The sequence below is a fragment of the Meles meles genome, chromosome 2, assembly GCF_922984935.1.
Source record: "Meles meles chromosome 2, mMelMel3.1 paternal haplotype, whole genome shotgun sequence".
Classification (NCBI taxonomy): Eukaryota; Metazoa; Chordata; class Mammalia; order Carnivora; family Mustelidae; genus Meles; species Meles meles.
This window is the reverse complement of record NC_060067.1, coordinates 125,656,549-125,669,335: the sequence shown is the minus strand read 5'-3', so window position 1 is coordinate 125,669,335 and position 12,787 is coordinate 125,656,549. Positions and strand designations below refer to the sequence as shown.

General features: G+C 42.5%; 1 protein-coding gene across 4 annotated transcripts; it reads right to left on the bottom strand.

Annotated features, from left to right (window-relative positions):
- Window positions 1–1,008: 1,008 nt before the first annotated feature.
- On the bottom strand, window positions 1,009–11,956 carry TLR2 (toll like receptor 2). Of its 4 annotated transcripts, none has more exons than XM_045986273.1 (2): window positions 11,482–11,956; window positions 1,009–3,505 (listed from the first exon to the last, which is right to left on the bottom strand). In XM_045986273.1, exons 1-2 carry the CDS (start codon window positions 11,565–11,567, stop codon window positions 1,132–1,134), a joined length of 2,460 nt encoding a protein of 819 aa, XP_045842229.1. In that variant the 5' UTR covers window positions 11,568–11,956; the 3' UTR covers window positions 1,009–1,131. The 4 variants fall into 4 exon arrangements, with proteins under 4 accessions (XP_045842229.1, XP_045842235.1, XP_045842240.1 ...); XM_045986279.1 differs by having other exon boundaries at window positions 11,660–11,956; XM_045986284.1 differs by having other exon boundaries at window positions 11,404–11,517.
- Between the last annotated feature and the right edge of the window lie 831 nt (window positions 11,957–12,787).

Genomic DNA, 12,787 nt, shown 5'->3' with positions numbered 1-12,787 from the left:
ACATGTTCAGAGGGGGAAAAAAGAGACTTTTTTAGAATCAGAAATAAGGATTTTTCACAAGAAGAAAGAAAGCAAGATGCTCCAGAGGAAATGGATTAGAAGATTGGGTAACTAGGAACTCATCAGAACTTCACACAGAGTTAAAGGCTGAAGGAAGATCAGAGTCAGGGATATAGGAGCTTCCTTTGAAGTCCTCTAAATGGAGTATTTTATTTACACTTGACCCTTGAATGGCAGTGGTTTGACCTGTGTGAGTCCATTTATGCACAAATTAATGATCTTCTTAACATTTTCTTTTCTCTAGCTGACTTTTTTGTAAGAATACCATATATAATACATATAACATGCAAAATGTGTGTCAATCGGCCGTTTATGTTATCAGCAGAGCTACTGGTCTACCATAAAGTACTAGTAGTTAAGGTTTTGAGAAGTCCAAGTCATATGCACAGATTTCCAAGTGCACAGTGGGGAGAGGATACATCACTGCCCCTCCTGCACTGTTCAAGGGTCAGCTGTTCTTCCCTAGTGCCATTTCCATGGAGAGATACAATTTACTGTACATGGTGTTCTCGGGTCTCCCTCAAGTAACTGTAACTGAAGAAGCCCATCCAACACCCAGAAAGGCAGACCCAGGTCATGTGTCACCCTCATGTAGGTATTCTGCATCCTGAAAAATTTTCAAGGCACATTTTTCTAGGAATAGTGACAAGTTTGGCTGAGTTCTCCAACCTTTTGCCCTGTTGTTCTCAAGAGCAGTCACACAGAGGAGATAGCCAAGTGGGGTAGAGAATGCCATCTGCAGACACAAATGAGTATCTTTGCAGAAAATGGACCAACACATTCCTATGAGATCTGTTCGTCTGTGCTATTTCCTATGAATTAAGCCAATTGCTACAGGTAATCCTGAAGTCAGTAATGGACTAGATCATGATTATCTCACAGGATAAAGAAAAACCAAGAACCTTTTATTTTTATTCTGGTAGTTTTTATAAAACAAAACAAAATGTCAACAGTTTTACTGGTTTTAATAAGCAAGTCTGCAAACAGTTTCCATATAACCGTGTCAGAATAAGCTATCACTAGTGACACAAAGACCACCAGCAGACCCAGACTAGCCTTTAATAAAGGAATCTAGGACTTTATTGCCATTCTCAAATTTAACCAAAACCCTTCCTGCTGAGTTTCATCTGTGGGCCACTCCAAGTAGGTCTTGGTGTTCATTATCTTCCGCAGCTTACAGAAACGCTGGGGGATGGCCTTCTTCTCAATGGGCTCCAGAAGAACGAGAATGGCAGCATCGTTGTTCTCATCAAAAAGGCGAAAATGGGAGAAGTCCAGCTCATATTTGCACCACTCGCTCTTCACAAAGTTCTCTGAGAGCACAAAGATGGTCTTGTGGCTCTTCTCGATGGAGTCAATGATATTGTCAATGATCCATTTGCCGGGGATAAAGTCCCGCTTGTGAAGGCACAGCTTGAAGGGAGGGTCGAAGTGCTCCAGCTCCTGGACCATCATGTTCTCCACCCAGTAGGAATCGTGCTCACTGTAGGACACGAAGGCATCATAGCACACGTCCCTGGGGGGTGCTTTCCTGGGCTTCCTCTTGGCCTGGAGCCAGGCCCACATCATTTTCAGGTACCACAGCCCATGGAAGTGGTGGCACAGGACCCCCGTGAGCAGTATCAGCAGGAAGAGGACCGAGCACACAGCAGACACCAGAGCCACCCGGTGGCATTCAGAGGCCGGGAGCCGCGTGTCCTTAACCCGCTGGCCGCGTACGGAGAATGGAGAGTCACACAGGTAGTTGTCTGGCCAGTCGGTCAGGATCTGGGCCAGCGACTGCTGCTCCCGAGTGAAAGACAGGAATTCACAGGAGCAAAAGAAATTGTTACCGCCAGCTTCCAAAGCCTCTAATGTGCTAAAAGAATCAAGTTGCTCCTTAGTGAAAGTACTTATTATATTTCTGCTGATTCTCAAGATGCGTAACGTGGGTAAGAAGGAGGCATCTGGTAGGGTCTTCAACTTATTTCCGGAAATATAAAGTTCTTTGAGTCGTGGCAAAATCAGGGAAAAGGAATCGAGGTTGTTATTGCTAATATCTAAAATTTCCAGCATCCAGGGGATGCAGCGGGTGACACTGTATATTCTCGTGTTGGATAAGTTCAAGTATTTCAACTTGTCTGGCCACTGACAAGTTTCAGGCATAGAAACATAATTATTCTTACTAATGTCAAGCTTAGTCAGGTTTTTCAGACTAAGCAAAGTTTCTCCGGTTTTTTCTAATGATTTCAAACGATTGTGCCTTAAAATTAAGGTTTGCAGGAGGGGCCAGGCCTGGTCACAGGCTGAGTTTCTCAAGGATTCCTCAACCATTAAATTGTCACTGAGATCCAAATATTCTAGCGACTTTAAATGTTGTGAGAGTAAGCAAGGAACCAGAAAAACCTTACTGCTTTCTACTGTGACCCTTTTCACGTTTGCTGTAAGTGAATAGATACTACTCATATCATAAAATGAGTAAAAATGTGGAATAGCCAACCTCCGTACTATTAAGGTCTCTATCCCACCTATATTTTTAATTTTGTCCATATCGGATATGTCAAAATTACCAAGCCCATCGAGCGTACAGCCCTCAAACTCGACTTCTAACACTCCAGAGACACAATTCAGCAGTTTCACAAGTTCGCTAAAACTTCCATCAGTGATTTTCACGTTTCTAAACGTCCACTTTTTAATCAATGTATTTGTTTCCCTGATGGATGCTTTCGAAAACTGGAAAGTGTTCAAATGAGTATCTCTCAGTTCTAAATGTTTCAAGGACCTTGAAAGATCTCCAAAAATCTCCAGCAAGAAAATAGGCTGCTTCATACGAAGAGCCAGGTAGCTGATGTTCTGAATTGATTTCAAACTCTCTGGCTCGTACCTCTGGAGATTTGAAGCATCAATCTCGAGTTCCTCAAGAAAACTGAGCCCAGCAAAATCCTTTTCCTGAAGTTCGGTGAAGCTGTCAATACTCCCTACTTTCAGAATTTGCAAATTTGTAAGCGGAGAAAAAAGAGGCATTTCCCCGAGGGATTTGTAACGATTTCCCAGTAAGTTTAAGAACTTTAGGGAAGAAAGGGGCCTGAACCAGGAGGATGATAAGTTCGATAAGAGATTATAGGATAAGTCCAAATGTTCGAGACTCCGCAGGGAAATAAAAGAATCTTCCTCTATGGCGTTAATTCTATTAGATGCCAGCTTCAGAGCCTTGAGGTTCACGCAGCCCCGCAGGTCCCTGTTGCGGATGTAGGTGATCTCATTGTTGGAGAGGTCAAGACTTCTCACAGCGGCCGTGAGCCCTGATGGGATGGACTTTAAAGATCTGAAGCGGCCATCACAGACACCCGTGAGGTCACAGGACAGAGAAGAAGCCTGATCAGGGCCCTCTTCCTTGGAGAGGTTGGTTACAGCCCCCAACACCCATACTGTCCACAAAACACGTGACATCGTCCAAGGGTCCAACCTACAAATAAAAGAGGTTCAAATGAGCAGTTGTGTTTGACAGTTTATCATGACTCCTCTTCCTGAGAAACGTTTTGTAAGGCATAACATACACACAAACACACACACACAACTACCAGGAAAACAGAGGCAAATGGAATGTATAAATGAGGATGACAAATGGGTGCCCTGACACATCCAGCAATACCGACAGAGATTTCTGCCCCTGTGCCATGACCTAAAAGCTCAATACCATCTGGTATTGAGTATAGAGCACGACTCACTAAGCATGAGCCGAAAGAATGAGTAAATGAATGAATGGAGGAACGAATAAGCAAGCAGGTGAAGAAATGAGTTAGGCTTGGGTGGCTCAGTTAAGTGCCAACTCTTGGCTTCAGCTCAGGTCATAACATCAGGGCTTGAGATCATGCCCTGCGTCAGACTCCCTGCTGAGCTGCTCTCCCTCTCCCCCACTTACCCCCTGCTCAAGCTCACGTTCTCGCTCTCTAATATAAGTAAATAAATGTTTAGGAAAGAAAGAAAGAAGAAATAAATGAGCTAGGCCTAACCATATGGATTTACAATCACCTACTCCTGCACCTCAAACCTTCTTGTATTTAAGCATGCCTCCTCCCTGCCTCGATGTCCCCTATGAGTGAGAGATCTCACAGAGCCCAGCCACAGCTCTCACTGGACAACTATTCACTGAACACAGCTCTGGTGGTAGCAAGCTTTCACCAAAAGACAAAGGTCCCGTGCTCCTTAAGCTTGTCTGGCTCTTACTACTGGCAGGCAGGAGGAATGCTGGGAACGCCAGCCACAGCAAGGTGGTTGCTGGGCTGATGGACAATGAGACCATCAGAACGTTCTCTTCCTGCAGAGAAATGCAGAAGCAGTGCTCGGTCTGGATGGGCTCTTGGGATGAATGCGGGGGAAGTAAAGCGGTCCGCACACTCTCCACCACCAGGAGATTCCTTACACCCATAAATCTAGCACCTTCTTTCTGTCCTCCTCCTGGGCCGTGTATCCCTCTTTGCCTTGATTCAGCTCTCTCATTCCTTGTGCCTGCACTCCTCTGTCTGTATCTGCTCACTACCTAAACTGCACAAAACATTTTTAAAAATTTAACCCCAACGGGGCACCTGGGTGGCTCAGTGGGTTAAAGCCTCTGCCTTCGGCTCAGGTCAGGATCCCGGGGTCCTGGGATCGAGCCCCGCATCGGGCTCTCTGCTCAGCAGGGAGCCTGCTTCCCCATCTCTCTCTGCCTGCCTCTCTGCCTACTTGTGATCTCTCTCTGTCAAATAAATAAAAAATATTTAAAAAAAAATTTAACCCCAAGGACACTTTTTATAGGTAAAACTAATTTCCCACCTTCACAGAATGAGAGATTATCAAAGCATAGGCTATATAATTTATAGGCACAGAGAGTTAAAACATACATAATGTTAATACATAACTTGGTTTGGGAATTTAATAGCTGTTGCTGCCAGATTTTTTATGGCCACCCAATGCAATTGCTTGGCATCGCCTCCTGTCTCTTTTAGATAAATGGGGACACATCATGCAGAGTTATTTTGGACTTTCACTTCTCACCTAACAATGTAGCTTGACATCCTCCTACTTCCACACAGAGAGGCACTTCTATTCTTTCTTTTTTAATAGATTTTCCTTTTTTAAATTATTTATTTATTTATTTATTTGACAGAATGAGAGAGAGAGAGAGAGAGAGAGCGAGGGCACAAGGGGAGGGAGAAGCAGCCAGAGGGAGAGAGAGAAGCAGGCTCCCCGCTGAGAAAGGAGCCTGATGTGGGACTTGATCCCAGGACCCGGGGACCATGACCTTAGCTGAAGGCAGATGCTTAACTGACTGAGTCACCCATGTTCCCTTGACATTTCTGATTCTTTCCCAATGGGTGGCAGTGTTTCATAGTATGGACAAGCCACAGTTGGCATTCCCAGCAGCACTGTATGAGAACCCAGCTGCTCTAGATCTTGCCACCACTGTGCATGGCCAGTCTTTTTCATTTCAGCAATTCTGGTAGGGAGGTAGTGTCATATCACTAATCTGAATCTCATTTCCTGGACTACTAATGAGTCTGAACATCTTCATCTGCAATATGCACGGTTTCAGTGTTTGACCTACTGTTTTCTACTTGTCATTATAATAAATAAAATAATTGTCATTATTTTAATAATTATTATATTAAATTATATATACTTAATACTTAATTTAATAATTTATACACATATATAAAGATACATACTCTCAGAATAGAAGATGCATGTGTTACAGATACAGGCATTCCTTAGAGATATTGCGGCTCCAGTTCCACAACAATAAAACGACTATCCCAATACAGGGAGTCAAGTGAATTTTCTTGATTCCCAGTGCACTCACAAGCTAAGTTTACACTACACAGTAGTCTGTTAAATGTGCAATGTCTTTAAAAAAAAATAGTACATACCTTCATTTAAAAATGATTTATTGGGGCACCAATAAATAAATAAATAAACTGGGTGACTCAGGCAGTTAAGTGTCTGCCTTCAGCTCAGGTCATGATCCCAGGGTCCTGGGATTGAGTCCCATGTCGGACTCCTTGCTCAGCGGGAAGTCTACTTCCTCTCCCACTCCCCCTGCTTGCATGCTCTCTCTCTCACTGTGTCTCTTTCTGTCAAATAAATAAATAAAATCTTAAAAATATATATAAATATATATATAAATATATATTAAATATATATATTAAAAACAAAAATAAAAACAATTTCTTGCTAACGGAGGCTAACCATCATCCGAGCTTTCAGTGAGTCATCATCACTGATCACGGATCATCATAATGAATATAATAATCATGGAAAAGTTTGAAATATTGCCAGAATTACCAAAAGGTGACACAGACACCCAAAGTGAGCAAGTGCTGTTGGAAACATGACAGCAACAGACTTGTTCAATGCAGGGTTGCTACATACCTTAAATCTGTAAAAAAAATCCAGAACTCATCCCCGGCAACAAAACAAGGTACTACTCTGTCTTCTCCCCACTCTACACCTTTCCTTGTCACTTTCTACATGAGCTCTTTCAATGAACAGACGTTCTTATGTTTTCTATTTTGTTTTTTAGTAGTCATTTTTGTGCCCTATTTAAAAAGATAATATCATGAAGATATTATCTTTATTATTTTATCTTATTTTATCTATATTATCTTTATTATTTTATCTTTCTTTCAGAGAGAGGGCAAGGAGGGCTGGCAGGAGAGGGGCAAAGGGAGAAGCAGATTCCCCGCTGAGCAGGGAGCCTGACTCAGGAGTCAGTCCCAATCATTACCCCAGCAGAAGGCAGACGCCCAACTGACTGAGCCACCCAGGTGCCCCTCTTTATTATTCTCCAAAACCTTTATTGTTTTGCCTTTTATTCCTAGGGATTAATATTTGAAGTAGTGGACTGGATTACTTTTATTTCCAATATGGATATTCAATTGACCCAGCACCATTTTTAAAAAGATCATTTTGGGGAAACAATCAACAATATTTACCCTTGCCAATAGCCACATGTCCTCATAGGAGTGAGTGTGTCTCACTGCTCTCAATTCTGATCTGTTTGTCTTATCCTTGTACTAGTAACACTATATATATATATATACATATATATATATAACTATTTGGAAATACACACACACTTATATATATATTCAATTAAATTTTATGTGTTTACCATGCACTTAAGCAACCTTGCTAAACTGATTTAGTAATTCCACAGTTTGTAGATTATTTTTATTTTCCATGTACACAATCATATCACCCAGATGTAATGGGTTTTTCTTTCTTCCAATCTGTATACCTTTATTTTGTTTTATTGATTATTGAATGTTGAATTTTATCAAATTCTTTTTTACCTTCCATTGAGATGATTACATGGATTTCCACTTTTCACCCTGAGAATACTGGTGATTTACTTTAATTGATTTAGTGCTGAGACAATGTTGTCTTTTTAGAATAAACCCAAGTTAGTCTGGATATATTATCCTTTTTATATTTTACTAGATATTTTTATTCACTAATATTTTCTCTAGAATTTTCCATCTATATTCAGAGCAAAATTGCCGTACACATTTCCCTTCCTTTCGTTGAGTAGAATTCACCAATGCTGCCTTTTGAGCCTGCAGTTTTGTTGTTATTATCTGTACATTTATCTTGCTTTTGTAAAATACATTACATATACTTAACAGCTATGTAACTATTCAGATGTTCTTTTTCTTATCTGTCAGCTTTTGGTAAATTGTGTTTTTCAAGGGATCTATCATTTTCTTTTAAATTTTCAAGTTTATTGACACAGTTACTCAGAACATCCTTTTACTGTTTTAATGTCCTGTCTTATCCCTTAGATTAGTTCTTTGTGCCTGCTTTATGTCTTGATGGTCAGCAGTTTATCATTTTTTACTAGCATTTCAAAAACCAGCTTCTCATTTCATAGATCCTCTATTTCTTTTCTATTTCACTAATTTCTATTCTTATATTACTATTTCCTTCCTTCTGCTTCCTCTAGATTTATTTTGCTGTTCTTATTCTAATTTCTCAAGGTAGATGCTTGCTCACTAATCTTCAGCCATTTTTCATTTCTAATATATTCACTTACGGTCAGACGTTTTCATCTAAGCACTGGTTTAGCTCTATTTTCCAGGTTCCCTTCTCTTCTGTTCTTTCCATATTTTGTCTCTTCAAGTTTCAGTCTCGGTATTTTCTTCTGATGTACAGTCTCAGTATTTTCTTCTGATGTACTTTCTAGTTTATTCTCTCTCCAGCTGTGTTTAATCTATTGGTGGATCCATAGATTTTAAATTTTGCAGTTATTGTCATCTTCATCTGTTTAACTTCTCTTTGGTTCTTTTCCCCGTCTGCTATGTCATTTTTTACAGTTTCCAGTTCTCCGCCAAAATTTTCAACCTCATCCTTCATCACCTTGAACGCAGTAAGCCTCATCTGATAGGCTGCGCGACACTCTGACAGCCTTAAAGGACGGGACGTTTAAGGTTAAGGTCTGGGGCAATCATGGATGGAAAGGTAAAGCTAAACCAGGGGAAACTAAGCCCTTAGGTAGACCGTAGTACAGCTCTGATCTATCCGAATGGTTCAGACAGTCTCTGTCTCTGAAAATGGATGAAGATGATTTCTGGAATGCTAGTGCTCACAGCTCCCTGCAGAAGCTAAGGGAAATTTTCTCTAGAAGAGACTAATGTTATCTGGGCCTCAAATTTCGTCGTTACAAAGTTTTTCCAAGTGTATGTCCAGTACACCATAAAAGACAACCAGGTACTACAGGAAGCAAAGACAATGAGTAGAGAAGAGCAGAAAAGCAGGCAACAGAAACTAGCCCATAAAGACTAGATCCAGTATTGTCCCTACCCCTAAAACTGACAGGGGTAAGATGAGATGAGATTACTATCAGGTACGATAGTTATCCCATTGTCTTTCTGCTGAATCAGTTACTGAAAAAAATCATCTTAGTATGAACTGTACTGGACAACCTAAATTCATTTGATCAATTCCCTTTTACAATAAATAGCACCAATTTTAAGAAATCTATACTAGTTTTCAGCTGAGACTTAAAGGTCATATACATCTAATTTTAAAATTTTTCCTAGCTTTCTGTCTTTCAACTCTAAAATTCATAACAGCAGGAATCATGGGCTGTTTCATACAAATATTATGTGGTACTTATGGCATGGTGACTTTTCAACAAATAACAATTACCGGTGATGCCAAAACGACCACTCGCAACCTGACACTGAAGATGACAGTCACATCTCTCTCCTCCCATTTCCCCTCAACCTTGCAGCATAGGGCTGAGAGCTCCGCGGAGTAAGACACTGAGAATGGGAAGAGCAGTGGCTACAGTTAGCCAGAGTGGGAGCCTATCTAATGAGAGTTGTGGGTCTGTACAAAGTATAAAATCATCTGCTTAAAGAATTCATAAAATTGGGGGCGCCTGGGTGGCTCAGTGGGTTAAAGCCTCTGCCTTCAGCTCCGGTCATGATTCCAGTCCTGGGATCGAGACCCGCATCCGGCTCTCTGCTCAGCGAGGAGCCTGCTTCCCTTCCTCTCTCTCTGCCTGCCTCTCTGCCTTCTTGTGATCACTGTCTGTCAAATAAAGAAATAAAATATTTAAAAAAAAAGAATTCATAAAATTGACAGAGTGGTGAAGCATTACTGGCCCAAGACCCAGGGAAAGATTCCAGTCTGACAGGTAAGCCTGGCAGGAGCGGCAACTTAGGCTGTGCACATCTTCGGATCCAGAACTGAGAGGAACTTGAAGCCCCGTGGTCCTCAGCAAACCATGACCAGATAACCCACATCAAGGCTACTGCTGTAATGGTTGCATGAAGCAGGAGTGGAGAAGGGATGGAGAGCCCAGTGCACCGTTGGGAACTGAAAGTATACTCTATAAAGCCACAGGCAGGGAAAAGGCTACCCTTTATATGAACAGGTCTCTAAAAAGTCTCTGCCTTCTGGTCCTACCTGAAATCCAGCCTACTAGAAATTTCCTGTAAGAAATCAGAACTCCAGGCCTGCCATGTACACTGCTGTGGATCCAAATATTAAAAGACAGAATAGCTAAACATTTTTTTCAAACTGGGAAAAAAAAAAGTTGCCACATTATAAATACATATTGAATCCTCAGCAAAAAAGAATAAAAATTCCTCCTCTAGCCTGAAAACAATGTAATGATATCCTCAAAGGGCAGGGAAGACACACCTGCCAATCTAGACGTCGAGACCCATTTAAATTATCATTCAAGAGCAAAGGTGAGATAGACATTTTCAGACATTCAAAAGCAAAAAAAAAAGTTTTTATCCATAGTCCATCATTGAAAGAAGTACCCCGAAACATATGTTCTTCCACAATTTAAGTAAATAATAATAATAATAAATAAATAAATGAATAAATTTGGTAAGAGTAAGCAGCAAGAAGTGACGATTGCATTTTTTAAAATTTAATAATTGATAAAGAAGACAGCATTCAAAGACTCAGGCATGGCTTTTTGGTACGAGGAAAAATAATATAAATTTTAAATGCTATTTTGGGGGAAAACAATTTTGAAAAGCAAGCTTCTTTTTTTTTAAAGATTTTATTTATTTATTTGACAGACAGAGATCACAAGTAGGCAGAGAGAGAGAGAGGGAAACAGGTTCCCTGCTGAGCAGAGAGCCCTATGTGGGGCTCAATCCCAGGACCCTGGGATCATGACCCCAGCCGAAGGCAGAGGCCTCAACCCACTGGGCCACCCAGGCGTCTGGAAAAGCAAGCTTCTTATTAATAAGGAGTAAACACAACTTATATTTGTTAGGAGATCTTGATAAGAAGGTCACCCCCACAATGCCTTTTAACCATAAATCATGCTCAATCAGGGAAATCAAAATAAGATATTTAATCAACCAAGCCAAATTCTTAAAGAAAACAATCCCCAAAAATTTAGCTGATAGCTTAGAAACTTACAAAACTTACAAAACATGCTGTAAACTTCTGGCAATTTTCACAAAATGAGTGCATTATAAAAGTTTAAAGATGCAAATGTTCTCTGCTTAGAACAGGAAGAAACTTAAAATACCGGCGAATAAGCCATTTTCAAATAGGATGTTTGCCATTTCCTATTTTGGTCTCTGCTTTCAAGTCAGGCCACCCTATCCACCAGTTGCTTTTGGGTAAAGATCTGAGTTAGTAACAAGTGTAGACAAGACCTTCAGCAAGAGTAGCATCACCTCAGCCAGCTGAGCTGTTTACACCTCATCAGTCAATCAACCCCCGCCCCTCAGAAAGCAGTAAAAAACTCTATCCTGGCTTGTATCTAAGTTCTAAACACAAGTTCTCATTTACAGAAGTTGAAGTTAGAAGGGGGAACTTCAGGGCATTCTTCTTTCAAGAACTCACCCAAGCTTAAAAGCTCTAAGTTACTTTCTCATCAGGTATTTTAAGGATGGAGTCACACGCAGGGGCCATGAAGCTCACCCCCGCGCAGAGGCCCGGCTCGGGATTAGGGTGCGAGAGTCCAGCGCGGATCTGCAGTCCTGCCCCTCTCCACTTCTCGCGGCCATGGGTCTCCCACTTGCGGGGTTTGGTCCCCGCAGTAACCGGGGAGAGCAGACACACCCTCAGCCGGACGCACGCGCCACCTGAAAGCCCTTACCAGACCGTCGTCGCCCCCGTCCGGGGAGAAGCGAGGAGCGCAGACCCGGGCCGCGAGAGCGTCGGGTCCTGGTGTCCGGGGGCTCTTCCCCCACCCCGCCCGCCGGCCAGCCTCGGGCCCCGCGCTCAGACTATGGCTTAGCGGGGATTCCCCGCGACCGCGTCGGCGCCCAGCGCACCCCTGCGCACTGTTGGGGCGGGGCAGCTTTGGGGCGCGGCGACTGGAAAGGCCCGACGTACCTGGGAGCTGACCGAGCCGCGGTCGGGCCGCGCCTACTCTGCTGCGGCTGGACGCAACGCGCCGGGTTAGAGGAGGGCAGCGAAAGTAAAAGTGCGCGGGCCTGCGGGCCGGTGGGTGAATTCCCAGAGCACGGAGGAAGATTTCACAATCGGTGGCTAGTTACCCAACCAGTATTTTCTTGAAGCTTTGGCATTCAAAGCCTCCCGTACCCGGAAACGCAGTCTTTAAATTCCCCTTCTCCATTCCTCTCTCCTTGGAAGTTCATATTCATGCTTCTCACCGCGCCGGGCTCCAACACTTATCACCCGCTAGTGTTATCTCCAAGGTCCGCTCCCATCCGCATGTCTATGCTCTCCGATATTAAAATAGCTTACCAACAGAGCAACAGAGCAAAATTTCGCCTGAGGAGCAAAAAGGACTTTTTTTCTTTTTTTTCAATCCTGAGACTGTCCCCGGCGGTTCACTGACTGGAGCATCTATTGTTGCGTCCTTATTCTGATCATGAAAGATGGGGGTCTCCCACTTGTCTTGAGGATTTTGAATCCCAATCCTAACCTTGCTCTGTTCCATCCCTGGTAGTTCCGTCTCAAAGTAATTCCAAAAACAGTCTAAGATTGACTTTTTTCATTGCCAGAAAACTAGTTTCATTCAGAAACTAGTGAAGAATGTTTATAAGGGAAACAAACTACCTTTTAAAATTTAAATTGCCTTGGGGCGCCTGGGTGGCTCAGTCGTTAAATGTCCCCCTTCGGCTGGGGTCATGATCCCAGAGTCCTGGCATGGGGCTCCCTGCTCAGCGGGAAGCCTGCTTCTCCATCTTCCTCTCCCCCTGCTTGTGTTCCCTCTCTTGCTGTGTCTTTCTCTGTCAAGTAAATTAAGTATTTTTTT